At 43.4% G+C, this 14719-nt stretch overlaps 1 protein-coding gene across 4 annotated transcripts in view; it reads right to left on the reverse strand.

Moving 5' to 3' along the window:
- The window catches only part of MGAT5B (alpha-1,6-mannosylglycoprotein 6-beta-N-acetylglucosaminyltransferase B), a 301610-nt gene that overhangs the window by 155110 nt on the left and 131781 nt on the right, over positions 1 to 14719 (reverse strand). For all 4 annotated transcript variants that reach the window (XM_077459277.1, XM_077459275.1, XM_077459276.1 and 1 more), the window contains exon 3: positions 3241 to 3353. In XM_077459277.1, coding sequence (XP_077315403.1) covers positions 3241 to 3353 — 113 coding nt within the window. The remainder of the gene's footprint in view (positions 1 to 3240; positions 3354 to 14719) is intronic.

The following is a 14719-nucleotide window of genomic DNA, read 5'->3' on the forward strand; positions in this document are numbered from 1 at the left end:
TATATTTTGCCACAAGTTGCGGGAAAATTACAAACTTTTTTTTTTTATTTTTTTTTTTACACAAAGTTGTCACTAAATGATATATTGCTCACGCATGCCATGGGCATATGTGAAATGACACCCCAAAATAAATTCTGCTGCTTCTCCTGAGTATGGGAATACCACATATGTGGGACTTTCTGGGAGCCTAGCCGCGTACGGGGCCCTGAGAACCAAGCACCGCCTTCAGGCTTTCTAAGGGCGTTACAGTTTTGAAGGCCATAAAATGCCAAGATGGCACAAACCCCCCCCAAATGACCCCATTTTGGAAAGTAGACACCCCTAAATTTACGGGTACACTAGTGAGACCAGGTAATAAATGGCGGGTGCCCTGAAACTATAAAAAAATAACTAACCAACCAGCGTCACCTGTAACAGTTATATGGTGATCACTGGTGAAAGGGTTAACTAGGGGGCAATCAGGGGGCTTTATGCGGTAGTATATGGGGGTCCCTGGCGCTATAAAAAGCTGCGGCGAACCTAAATACCTACCTGCCTAACTAGCGTCACCTGTGACACTAATACAGCGATCAGAAAAACGATCGCTTATTAGGCTGGGTTCACACTGGAGCGATGCGGGAACGCCATGAATCCGCGGCGGGTTCCCGCATCGCATGCCTCCCGGCGGCAGTTCACACTGCCCTATGCGAACTGCTGGGAGTGTCAGTGAAATGTTAATGACACCCCCAGATCAGTTCGCATATCGCAGTGCGATCTGCAAACTCGGATCGCATGGTGTGAACACCCATGTGATCCGATTCTGCTGCGGACCAAAAAAAGGGTCCCGTGCGAGTTTGCGGCGGGTGCGGCGGGTGCAACGCGAATTCAGCCATACTATCTGTATGGCTGAACTCGAATCGCACAGAGATCGGATGTGATTTGCACTGCAGTGCGGTGCGAATCACATCCGTTCTCATAAACCGCTGCAATGTGAACCCAGCCTTAGTGACACTGGCGACGGGGGGGTGATCACAGGGTTAAACCTTTATTGGGGGGGTTAGGGGTGTACCTTAGAACTAAAGGGGGCTAACCCTAACTGCCCTAACAGTTATTACAGTCACAAATGACACCCTCTGTGTGATCAGGGGGTTAAACCTTTATTAGGTAATAAATGGCGGGTGCCCTGAAACTATAAAAAAATAACTAACCAACCAGCGTCACCTGTAACAGTTATATGGTGATCACTGGTGAAAGGGTTAACTAGGGGGCAATCAGGGGGCTTTATGCGGTAGTATATGGGGGTCCCTGGCGCTATAAAAAGCTGCGGCGAACCTAAATACCTACCTGCCTAACTAGCGTCACCTGTGACACTAATACAGTGATCAGAAAAATGATCGCTTATTAGGCTGGGTTCACACTGGAGTGATGCGGGAACGCCACGAATCCGCGGCGGGTTCCCGCATCGCATGCCTCCCGGCGGCAGTTCACACTGCCCTATGCGAACTGCTAGGGGTGTCAGTGAAATGTTAATGACACCCCCAGATCAGTTCGCATATCGCAGTGCGATCTGCAAACTCGGATCGCATGGTGTGAACACCCATGCGATCCGATTCTGCTGCGGACCAAAAAAAGGGTCCCGTGCGAATTTGCGGCGGGTGCTGCGAATGACTGAACTCGAATCGCAGAGATCGGATGTGATTTGCACTGCAGTGCGGTGCGAATCACATCCGTTCTCATAAACCGCTGCAATGTGAACCCAGCCTTAGTGACACTGGCGACGGGGGGTGATCACGGGGTTAAACCTTTATTGGGGGGGTTAGGGGGGTACATTAGAACTAAAGGGGGCTAACCCTAACTGCCCTAACAGTTATTACAGTCACAAATGACACCAATGCAAAAAAAAAAAAATGCATTGGTGTCACTGTGACTGGGGGGGCAGGGGTAATTGGGGGGGTGATCGGGGGGTAAAGGGGGGGTGTGAGTGTGCCTGGCATGTTCTACTGTGTAGTGTAGTGCTTGTGCAACTCACCGATGCTCTCTCCTCGGTGCCGGAACGAAAAATACCGACACGGAGGAGAGATTACATCACTTCCTCTCCTGTGTTTACATTACAGGAGAGGAAGTGATGCAATGCTTCACTCCCATTCGTCAGGAGCGATCGCGAGGGGGTGGCCATGAATGAATGGCCGCCTCCTCATCACCGATCGCTCCTGCACGGATACTGACCGCCGCAGGCACCGGGCGGGGGCCCGATCGGGCCCCCGACCCGCGGGAAGGCAGGGACGTACATGTACGCCCATATGCCTGCCCGTGCCATGCTGTCGACGTACATCGTCGTGCGGCGGTCGGGAAGTGGTTAACAACTGATGACTTATTCAGCTGTCAGTGGGGTTCCCTTGTTGATAGCTGAAGTAATTGAATCTGCCAAAAACAAACAAACAGCAGGTTAACAACATTTTGTGGAAACACTAAGATAAAAAGAAACATTGTTTCTTTTTGTATCTTGCTGTTTCTTCATCTACAGATTAAAGGGATAAACTTGTTCTGCAGCTGATGTTAGTTTAAAGCAACCTGTCAAGTAAAAAAAAAAAAAAAAGTTTTTTTTTACATTTTTATTAATTGTTCCTCTGTTTAACCACTTATTAACCCTCAATTTACTCTAATCGGCTTTAATCAACTCCTTTTTTCCCTCCATTTAATTATTATTTTCCTGCTGAATTTTTTTTCACTTCTATTTTATAAACTATTAATAATTTAAAAGAAAATTTTGTTTGCTTTGTTCGTTCATTTTTTTTTATATACCTTCAACATAAATTTACACGTTTCACATAAAAAAAAAAGTGCAAAATGCAAAGAAAAATAAATTGATGTATTTGTAAAAATCTTTTCAATGCTGTGTACCGTTGCTGACAGCTGAAGTGTAAACAAAACAGTTTCCATAGGTATTGGAAAATTGGTATCGGTGAATACAAAAAAAAAGTATTAGTAAAAAAAATGGTATCAATGAATCTCTAATTTTAACCTTTTTAAAGTATTTTGTACAATAAAAATAAGAGTTTTAAACTTTTGGTGTGGTACCTTTAAAATTCTATTAGGTTGATATTGGTAGGGATTCAGTATTTTTTATGTATATATACATCAGCACATTTGTTTATTATGCCTATATTAAATACACTTTATATTCTACCTTTATCTTCTCTTCCATAAATATGATATATCTCTGGAGGTGATATACAAAATATGCCAACACGAAACACGAACCTTCAGTCCGGATGGTGAATGGAGAGTCCGCCAATCGTTTGGCTGAAAACTGGCCACCCAACGAAGTCATCAAGAAGCAGAGGGTGAAAAATCCAATCCCCAGCACAAAAATCCTGTAGATTGTGAAAAAATAAGATTTACCCTACAGACAACAATAACAAGACATTTACATGACGCACTTTACCAGAAGATGCATCTGCCTAATACATCTTTTCCGACCAGAAAAATATTTGTTACGATTTGATTTTAGGGCGAAGGGCTAATCACATTACATTTATTAAACAAAGAAATAAATGTGGAAGAGCATTATCATGTCTCCCAATTTTATGAGATGAGAAAGAGGGTCAGCGTTTAGAACAAACTACACCGCTACACACACACCGCTAGTTACATGAACCATGAAAAATTGATATGCAGAAAATGATTGGCAAAGTAGTATTTGGGGATATACCAACCACTAAGGCTGCTTTCACACTGGGGCGGTATTCAGGCGTTACAGCGCTAAAAATAGCGCCTGTGTAACGCCTGAAAAAAACCGGCCCCTTTAACTCCAGTGTGAAAGCCGGAGGGCTTTCACACTGGAGCGATGCGCTGGCAGGACGGTGAAAAAAGTCCTGCCAGCCGCATCTTTGCAGCGGTGAAGGAGCGGTGTATTCACCGCTCCTATACCGCTGCTACCCATTGAAATCAATGGGACACCGCGGCAATACCGCCGGCAAAGCGCCGCTGCAGCGGCGCTTTACGGGCGGGTTTAACCCCTTTTCGGCCGCTAGCGGGGGTTAAAACCACCCCGCTAGCGCCCGCGCACCGCCGCTAAAACGACGGTAAAGCGCCGCTAAAAATAGCGGCGCTTTACCGCCGACGCTGCTCTCGCCCCAGTGTGAAAGCAGCCTAACCTGTGTAAGCCCACGTACACACGGTTGGAGATTTTTCCAACCAAATCCGTCGAATTTTGCCCGTCGGATTTAGTCCTACGGATTGTGTCCGAAAATGTTGCATACACACGGTCGGGCCAAGTTGGAGAAAAATCCGATCTTTCAGAACGTGATGACGTAATTTCGTTACGATGGGACTACATTCAGGCTAGTAGCCAATAGCTTTGATGTAGGAATTTGATCTGAGCATGCGTGGCACTTGGTCCGATCAAAATGCTCTACACATGATCGGATTAGGTCCGTCCGCCCCAGTTGGTCGGGAAATATTTCCAACATGTTGGAAATTTGAATCGGACGGAGATTCGGACGGAGATTCGGACGGAATCAGTCCGATGCATACCACACACAGTCGGATTATCTGACGACGCGGTCCGATAAGACTCATTCCGACAGATTCTCCGAACCTGTGTACAAGGGCTAAGAAAGATGTATATACTTATCTATTTTCAGGCCGCTCCAGTTACGTGATCCAGCTCCCCTGTGTCAGCTAGCGATGGCTTCAGGGGAGAGGAGTGAGCGCTGACAACAGATAGGCCAAAGTAAGCCTATTGGTAATGTCACCGCTAACACATTGGCCTTTGTGAATCGCTCTCTCCAATCCTCTGCAGCTGGTGCTGGCTGAAATAGGGGAGATCAGATGACCCAACCGGAGCAGTCTGAAAATAAGTAAGTATATAGATATGTCTTTCACAGGTTAGTTAGAATAGGTGTTGGGGGGGGGGCGCATTTTTAAAATTAGTTTGATATATTTTGGGACAGATTTCTGCACAGCCAGCATAGACCATGGAGGGACACAGTGGGGTTGCCAAGGGTAGCGAACTGCCAATAATACAGTGCCTTGAAAAAGTATTCACACCCTTTGACATTTTCCACATTTTGTCATGTTACAACCAAAAATGTAAATGTATTTTATTGGGATTTTATGTGATAGAAAAAGCACCAAATGGCACATAATTGTGAAGTGGAAGGAAAATGATAAATGGTTTTAAAAAAATAAAATACAAATAAATATGTGAAAAGTGTGGTGTGCATTTGTATTCAGTCCCCCTACTATGTAGAACCACCTTTCACTGAAATTACAGCTGCAAGTCTTTTTGGGAATGTCTCTACCAGCTTTGCACATCTAGAGAGTGAAATTTTTGCCCATTGTTCTTTGCAAAACAGATCAAGGTTTTTTAGTGTGGATGGAGAATGTCTTGCCACAGATTCTCAATTGGATTTAGGTCTGGACTTTGACTAGGCCATTCTAACACATGAATATGCTTTGATCGAAACCATTCCATTGTAGCTCTGGCTGTATGTTTAGGGCCATTGTCCTGCTGGAATGTAAACCTCCACCCCAGTCTCAAGTCTTTTGCAGACTCTCAGATTTTCTTCTAAGATTGACCTTGACCAGCTTCCCTGTCCCTATTGAAGAAAAGCACCCCACAACATGATGCTGTTACCACGGTGGGGATGGTGTGTTCAGGGTGATGTGCAGTGTAATGCCCCGCACACACTAGTGGTCAGGAAAAAACTTGGATGATATTTCCAACGGAATTCCACTCAAGCTTGGCTTGCATACACACAGTCTCTAAACTTTCGACCATCACCATCAAGAATGTGGTGACGTAAAAGACTACGACGAGCGGAGAAAATTAAGTTCAATGCTTTAGAGCATTCATCGAATTGTTTTCGAGCATGCGTAGGAATTTTGTGTGCCGGAATTGGTAGACGATCTGAACTTTTTCCAACTGAAAAATTGAGAACCTGCTCTCAATCTTTTGCTGGCAGGAATTCCGAGCATACACACGGTTGGAATTTCCGACCAAAAGCTCACATCGGACTTTTGCTGGCGGAATTTCTGATCGTGTGTACAAGGCATAAGTTTTCCGCCACACATAGTGTTTTGCTTTTAGGCCAAAAAGTTCAAATGAGCAATGTCTCATCTGACCAGAGCACCTTCTTCCACATGTTTGCTGTGTCCCCAACATGGCTTTTCGCAAACTGAAAACGGAATTCTTATGGCTTTCTTTCAACAATGGCTTTCTTCTTGCCACTCTTCCATAAAGACCAGATATGTGAAGTGCACAACTAATAGTTGTCCTGTGGATAATAGTAAAATTTTCCTTCCACTTCACAATTATGTGCCACTGTGTGTTGACCTATCACATAAAATCCCAATAAAATACATTTAAGTTTTTTGTTGTAACATGACAAAATGTGTAAAATTCAAGGGGTACAAATACTAATAAAATACGAGAAGCGATCGGTCTGGTAAAACTACCATTCGTAATGGATATAGCACATTCATCACACTGCAATTTTTAAAATAGTTTAATGCAGTGCATTCTCTTCTTCTTGATGATGCTAGAATAATTAAGTTGGTTTGCTGCTGATATTCACACAGAGTTCTGACAAACTGATTTCTTTATTATTTCTCGTGATCTCATGAATAATATTAATTTTGTTTTTCGGCAGATCTCCATAATAATGTTTATATATTTTTTTTATTTTTATCAAGATCTGCATTTTTTTTCTAGTGCTCTCCATAATATTATTTCTCGTTTTGTGTGTCAAGTTACCACAACACCATTATTATCTTGTATTTTTTAACCTCAAGGAGGTTGGTTGGTGTTCCTTGTTAATTTGACCTTGTATTTTTTGTTTTAAATGTACCTGCCTACTCACAAACAAACTGTTCTTTTGAAGTAAAACAGCAGAACAACAGAACAAACTTTTTAGGGTGTACCACCCAGGTGCTCCAGTGGATACTAGGGATCTCTACATGTGTGATACTTTAACAAAAAAGGGAAGTATTCCAGTTTTAGAAAGGAAATAAAATGTTCTTCATCTTGGAACTCTGCAAAAACAATTGTACAACACTTCCAAGGAAGGTTTCATATTCCTATTTCTGCCTGCGAATATCTGTGTTCTAAGTATACCGATTTTTTATTCTAATAGGGGAGAAAAGACTCGGGACATCTGAGGACACCAGGGACCGCCCACCTCCTAAAGAAGTGGAAATCCAAAAACCACAAGCAGAGGATGAGGAGGGAGACGGTTATGAATTGTCACAACAGGTGAGTGTCTGAGACCACAGCTTCAGGTAATAGATGGATGCCTACATATTTATAATACATGGTGTATTTTTTTCTTTTAGGTGAAGTGGATGTTGTGGAAGAAGAATCTCATTTCACAAGTGAAAGTACCCAGATCCTCATCGGGGAGAGAATGGGGTGCAATCGTGATTTAGAAAATATAAAGGAAAACATCAATGATGTTCAACAAAAAATGAAGAACATCATTGATGTTTTAGGCAGAATTTAAAACACACAAAAATTGTACCGTTTTCTCCTGTATTTTTGCTCTAAAAAAAGATTTAAATTTTTTTAAAAGCCAAACTTTGAAGATGCACACAGTATGTCAACATGTGCTATCTGCCATCACGGGATATCAATGTACACGTTTTGTGGGCGCAACCCCTTCCTCGCAACTCATTTAGATGAGAAGAAGGGGTTGCACCCCCAAAACATGTCCATTGATCCCCCATGATGGGAGCTAGTACATGTTGACATTAGGCATGGGATCAGGAGGGAAATCCCCAGTTTGAATCCCAATTTGTGTGCATCTTCAAAATGTGGCTTTTACAGGGGTGACATCGCCCCCTCTGATGAAGGCAATAGCAACACAGTTTGGACATACTAATGTCTGATAAGGCCTTCAATTTATCAAAGTTGAACTTTGTAAGTTCCTGAGTTGTGTATGTTATGCTTTGAAACATGCCTGTTTAACCAAAAAAAGATCTTTACAATGTAAAAAAATTGTTATACACCAAAAATCTTGGTTTGTTCAAAAACCCTTTACTAACACACATGTGAATGTGCTTTGAATAAAATCTTTTCTACTCAACAATGTGTGGCTTCTTCTTTCAATGCTCAATAGCAATTTTTTGTAGTGAGTTGGTTTTTACAGTGACAATGGGGGCTATTTACTAAAGGCAAATCCACTTTGCACTACAAGTACAGTTTCGGTGCAGTTTCATGTGCACTTTTGCAGTGCACTTGGAGTGCAAAGTGGAATTTTCTTTAGTAAATAACACCCACAGTGCTTTATAATTTGCTATGTTCATGACTCCACGAAATTCATTCATGGTGCTGAAAATGTTGAATATTTTTCTCAATAATGCATCACATTCATAAACAACAAAAACAAGGTGTGTGTAGCAGACCCACAACATAATAATTATTAGCTGAAGAAGAGATTGTCACCTCTTATATCAAATAAATTACATTTGCACTATTGAAGAAAATGGCCAAAAAGAAAAGCCCATTGGAAAACCTAGGAGACAACTAAAAGAAACCCAGGCAGTGAATCAAAGGAAATCTTCTTTCAGTTTAAGTTCAAAAATTGTTGATAAAATGTTTCTTAATCATTTTCTAGGGGGTCCTAGCAACCAATCACCAGTATGTTATAAATAAATGGTAACTCCGCCAGCTACCGCTCCCACCTTCCACCCAGCACTATGTCATCTCTTGATTTACACTCTGCTGTACACACGCTGGCAGACAAAAAGGGGGGGAAGGGGACAGAGGAGACACTGTTGGATGGAGGAGAGAGTGGGGGGGGGGGAGATTGTGATGAGAACTGGACCGAGTACACTACTTTTGGGGGTGAGGAGGCAGAGGACACTTTGTGGGGGGGGCAGAGGACACTGCTATGGGGGAGTAGAGTACACTACAATGGGGAGGGGGGGGGGGGTGATGCAAACGGATGCAGAGGATACTGTTTTGGTGGGTTACAGGACACTACTGGGGGGAGGGGACAGATTACACTACAGAAGGGGTGTGATGTGTAGAGGGCAGATGTCATTGCTTTGGAGGAGGTACAGAACACTAGTGTGGGGGGGGGTGTAGGAGACTGTAATGGGGGGCAGAGGACACTACAATGGGGAGTGGAGTGATGTGAAGGGACAGAGGACACTGCATTGGGGGGGTACAGAGCAATAATGTGGGGGGAGGGGGCAGGGGACACTACAGTAGGAGGGTGATGTGAAGGGGGCAGAGGACATTGTGTTGGGGGGTACCGAACACTACTGTGGGGGAATGGGGCAGAGGACACTATGGGGGCGCAGAGGACACTATTGTGCGGGGTGATGTGAAGGGGGGCACAACACACTATTGTGAGAGGGTGATGTGAAGGGGGGCACAACACACTATTGTGAGAGGGTGATGTGAAGAGGGCAGAACACACTATTGTGAGAGGGTGATGTGAAGGGGGGCAGAGGACACTACTGTGGGAGTATGATGTGAATGGGACAGCGCACACTGCTACAGGAAAAGGGGACAGAGGACACTACTGTGACACACTATGCGTTCTTCATGTCGTCTTTTCATTGGGAGCTTGATAGTACTGTTGTTGTTTTTTCTTTTTTTAAAGGGCACCACTTAGTACATCCCCACCCTCGGATCTCTGCTTTTCTCCACATTGTCCAGGTAGATCCCGACCTCTGAAAGGTTACCTACCCCCTACCCCTGATTTAATGACTATGACTGGGGTAGGAGAAGGGGTGGTGAAATAAGTTGGTCTAGGTTGGGCAGTAAGTATGGAAGAATCTGGTCCTGCACATGATTGTACAATCATATTATGCCATATGGTCAGCTTTACTAAAGCAATGAATTGAGGGAATTTTCATATGTGGACACTGCGAACCAGGCAGAGGCAGCAAGTACGAACAGTAGTGTGATTATGGAAAGTGTAAAATGAGATTATGAAAAACATGGTTACGCCTTTCATACCAACGACTTCTTGTTCCCACTGGAGAACAATGCAGGCGACTTTAGTACTTTCCGGTAGGACACCAGCTGACATAGAACATTAGGCTCCACTTAGCTTCATAGCAAGTCTAAATAATATACCAAACAGCTTATGAGTTGTAAAGATATGGGGGATTGTGTGCACATACTTGTGACCGATATCATCAACTATTTAAACACAATGTTGCATTTAAGGTTTACTGATCCTTTAAGTTTCTAATAATAAGACATTACAGTTAATGAGGTATTCTGGCTAAAATCTGCAGTGAGCCGTATCAGCTGCTTTTCTCACATTGCCAATAAATGCTATACAACTGCAACTATGCACCTTAATGGTAGAAAGAGAAAGTGGAAATTGATTAGCTATAAGCTTGATGTATTTTGGATGTATAATGAGGAAATTAAAGAGATAAAAGTGATTGCATTCAGCTATTATTTATTAAGCTTCTGGACAGATTTCAGAGCAGAGAATATATTCTGGGATCTTTAAAGAGGACCTTCATTTATTTTTTCATATTTCCATCTATTAAATCTTCTGCTCTTGTTGTTTTAACTTTGGATAGTAAAACTTTTTTTTTGTCTGCCAGTAAATACCTCATACAGCCCACTTCCTGTTTCTTGTCTGGTAATTAGCCAAGGCTAATGACATCATGCACAGCTCTCTCTCTCTCTCTCTCAATCTTGTTACAGTTTGCCAGCAAGGGAGGGGGGGGGGGCAGGAGAATGGATGAGTCATAGGAGGGCCAATGAGAGCTGCAGAGTTGGAAGGGGGGCGGAGACTGCAGAAATCCATATGTATTCATCCAGAGGAGAGAAATGTGCAGGCAAGCAGTGGTGTGAGTGCGTCTGTCTATGTGAGTGTATGCGTGCATCTGTGTATATGTGTGTGTCTGTGTGCCTTTATGTGTCTGTGTAAATCCAGGAAGTGAACAGGCAGCAGCTTCAGCTGCCCACAGTTAAAATGGCTGTAGCCAGACTCAGTGGAGGGAGATTTCTGCAGCATATTTGGCAAGTACAGAATCACATTATATATAAAATAATATGCAAAGTGGTTGAAGGGAAGCTTCAGAATGGCAAAGATGTTTTTTATTACAAATTATGTGAGCAGACTATAGTTCCTCTGAAATGGTTGTCTAACAAGTCTGGCCACACTGGGGCCTCAAAAGAGATAAAAGAAAGAGGACTGTACATTTCTACAATTAGACTACAAAAACAAACAGATTTCTAATTGCTACTACTATACTACTTTTAATGTGGTACTATACTACTTCTGAGGTTCTACTGTAAGTTAATTCAGGGCCATGGTACTATTCACCGCTATAGTACCACACAATGTTTTTGAAGTTCTATATTAATTCAGAACCACGGTACCATAATATATCATGGCTGTGGCATCATGCTATTTCTGAGGTTCTATATTAATTTAGGGCCATGGTACTATACTTCTTCATGACTGTAGTACCACACTACTCATGAGGTTCTACATTAGTTCATGGCCATGGTACTACTCCCTGCTGTAGTGCCACATGTTTTTGAAGTTTTATAGTAATTCGAAACCATGGTACTATACTATGTCATGGCTGTGGCATCATGCTATTTCTGAGGTTCTATATTAATTCCGGGCCACGGTACTATTTACGGCTGTAGTACCAAAGTTTTTTTAAAGTTCTATATTTATTCAGGGCCATGGCACTATACTACTTCATGCCTATAGTAATACATTACGTCTGAGGTTCTACATTAATTCAGGGCCATTGTACTATTCACGGCTGTAGTACCACACAATATTTTGTATTAATTCAGGGCCACGGTACTAAACTACTTTACTACTGTGGTGCCACACTATTTCTGAGGTTCTAAATTACTTCAAGGCCATCATACTATACTCCTTCCCGTGCCACAATGCTTCTCAGTGCTGTGGCATTACATGATCCTTCCCTCAGGGATGAGGCATTACATCAGAGCTGTGGCACTGCATACTATGTCAGGGCTTGTCAGCAATGCCACATGCTGGCATCCAGCAAGGGTGATCAGATCAGTTGGCTGTACCTTAAGGAATCAGGAACCAGACCGAATAAGGTTAAAATAAGACATATTAAGACAAATGACACACTTCCAACACCAACCCCAGTAAACCATAAACATGTGAGTGACAAATGAATGTGAAAGTGCAAAAAACACAAATAACCTAACTATATACAAAATGGATGGACAGTGACAGGAGACAGGGGGGCAGGGAGCCAGGTACTAGATGTGGGAAGCAGGGAGCGGGTCACAGAAAGAAGCATGTCTCAGGGTCAAGTACAGGAACAGGCTCAGGCAGGAACACGGTTTACAGGAAGAACACTGAAGCACTGAACCTCAGTTATAGATGGTCTTAAATTGCAGCCAATGTCAGGTACAGCCTAATTACTTGGAAAGTCTGGCTACAGGGAGACACTCACTGGTGGCCACTGGAACTGCGCCCTTAGATGCTACACTGCTTCAGGGCACTAAATTACTTCAGGGTGGCAGCACTATGCTTCTTCAGGGCAGTTAGCCCTGCACTATGTCAGGACAGGACTTATACAATACATTATTTCAGGGCTGTAGTACTACATGCTACTTCAAGAAAGCAGTTCTACATTACTACAGGGCTGAGGAACTGCACTATTTAGGGCGTTGGCACTTCACATTGTTAAGTCAGAAATACCAGTGCAGCCATGTGTCTGTTGATTGCTGCACAATGTTTTGAGTGCATATGTTGGCCAATACACATGACCCTGGGCGGTCCGATTATTTCTGCACAATCAACTGCCTCTGCATCTCCATAGCCATAGCAAGCGAACTGCATCTGAAGAAAAGACGAGGAACAATGACGCCATGGCATGTTAACTGGTAAAGCAACTTAGCAGATTGTGATACTGGGGTAGGAGGAATAGTGAGGACAGGGCATGCAAAACATAGGGGTTGTTTACTAAAACAAAAGAGTGCAAAATCTGGTATAGCTGTGCATGGTAGACAATCAGCTTCTAACTTCAGCTTGTTCAATTAAAGTGGAAGTAAATGCCCATACATGAATTTTACCTATAGGTAACCTATAATTATGCTTACCTATAGGTACTGTAAAAATATCCTAAACATGCACCATTTAGGAGATTTTTACTGTACATGCAGCCAGTGGCATCACCGGAACATGCGCTAAAGGAATGGCCACCCAGGTCATAAACATTGGCTCCCATGCATGCAAGCCAGATTCCACAAAACGGGAAGGAAGATGGTGTCAGGGCCGGGCTCAGCCCTTCTTTCTCTGAGCTGGCCGCTCAGCTGTCAATTAATTGCCAGCTCCTATCTCTCCACAGTGAGTCACCTGTTTATGATATCCTGCTCGTCAGTCCTGCTTTCTTAAGCCACCCAGCCCAGATCTTCTTTGCCTTCGCCTGGTCAACATCACAAAGACTCTTTCCTGCAGGCCTGCTAACCACTTCCTGCAGCTACAGGCATCATTCAGATATCGTCTTTTTCAGCCGGCAATTCCCTACACCATAAGAACAATCATAGTGGCTGTTCCATTGCTTGATAGTTCTTACGGGCGGTGAGAGGAGACATCCCCCCTCCCACCACCCTCCAGTGCTTCTACCGACTTACCCCTGCATCGGTGAGTTGGATTATGGATCCGCTGGCCCTGGATGTTTACCATAGAGATTTCTGGCAGACCAGATGGTCGTCGGAGTCTCTAGGATCGTTCGGAGGCCAGGCGCAATGTTATGACGTCACGCCCGGCCTCTGCATTCAAACAAATGGTGCCACCTTGTCTTATTGACCCCATATCTCACTATAAAGAGGACTGATCATGCTATATTCCTATTACAAGGGATGTTTACATGCCTTGTATGAGGAATAAAAGTGATCAAAATATTTTTTTTGAAAAAGTGTCAAGCTAAAAGAAAAAGTAAATGAACAATAAAAAAATTAAAGTGTAAAGCGTCCCTGTCCCCGTGTACTCGCGTGTGGGTTCTATGTAATTTTCTAGCAAAAGAATTATGATTTTTACATGTAGGAGAGAAATCTCAGAATTGTCCTGGGTGGCAAGTGGTTAAAGACTAGCTTGGCTGACATCCCTTCTGATTCCAGATCCTGCTTGCTGTTCCACTATATTGAATCTCTGGTTTCCTGATATCCTGGCCTGTTCTGAAGTAAGCTGATCCCTGGCTTCCTGATGTCTTGGCTTGTCTGACTCCATTCCAGTTACCGAATTTTGGCTACTACGTTTATTCTTTTTACTTTTATTATTATTAAAGAAGTGTGATTTAACTCTACTTCTGTCTCGGTCTGATTCATGGTTTCTGACAAATGGGTGAAGATGGAAGCCCTGCAGCGGAGACAGCTCATTCTAAGGTAAGTTTCACATAATGTGCAAATATGCGATGCATACTAGCACATTATAACTTTGCCTTGCAGGTTAAAAAACTAAATCGCCAGCGGTTTATTACCACTTTACGCATTGACATAGCTGCACCAGATTTTGAACCAAAGTGTTTAATATCAGGGGGCGTGGCTTGGAGCCGAGTCGACATGGATGCCTAAACGCTGAGCTCCGTCCGCTGGTTCCCGATACCCGTTAGCTGCAGAGACCATCCACACCTACAACATGGGGAAGCCGAGAGGCAACGAGACACAGTCTCGCTCGAGATCCCCGCGGGACCCCAACGCACGATCCGGACGCAATATCCCAGAGTTTTTCCGAGGCCGCACACGAGAGGCCGAGGC

The sequence above is a fragment of the Lithobates pipiens genome, unplaced genomic scaffold, assembly GCF_037356315.1.
Source record: "Lithobates pipiens isolate NorthernLeopardFrog02 unplaced genomic scaffold, aLitPip1_a1.2 Scaffold_28, whole genome shotgun sequence".
In the NCBI taxonomy this organism is placed as follows: domain Eukaryota; kingdom Metazoa; phylum Chordata; class Amphibia; order Anura; family Ranidae; genus Lithobates; species Lithobates pipiens.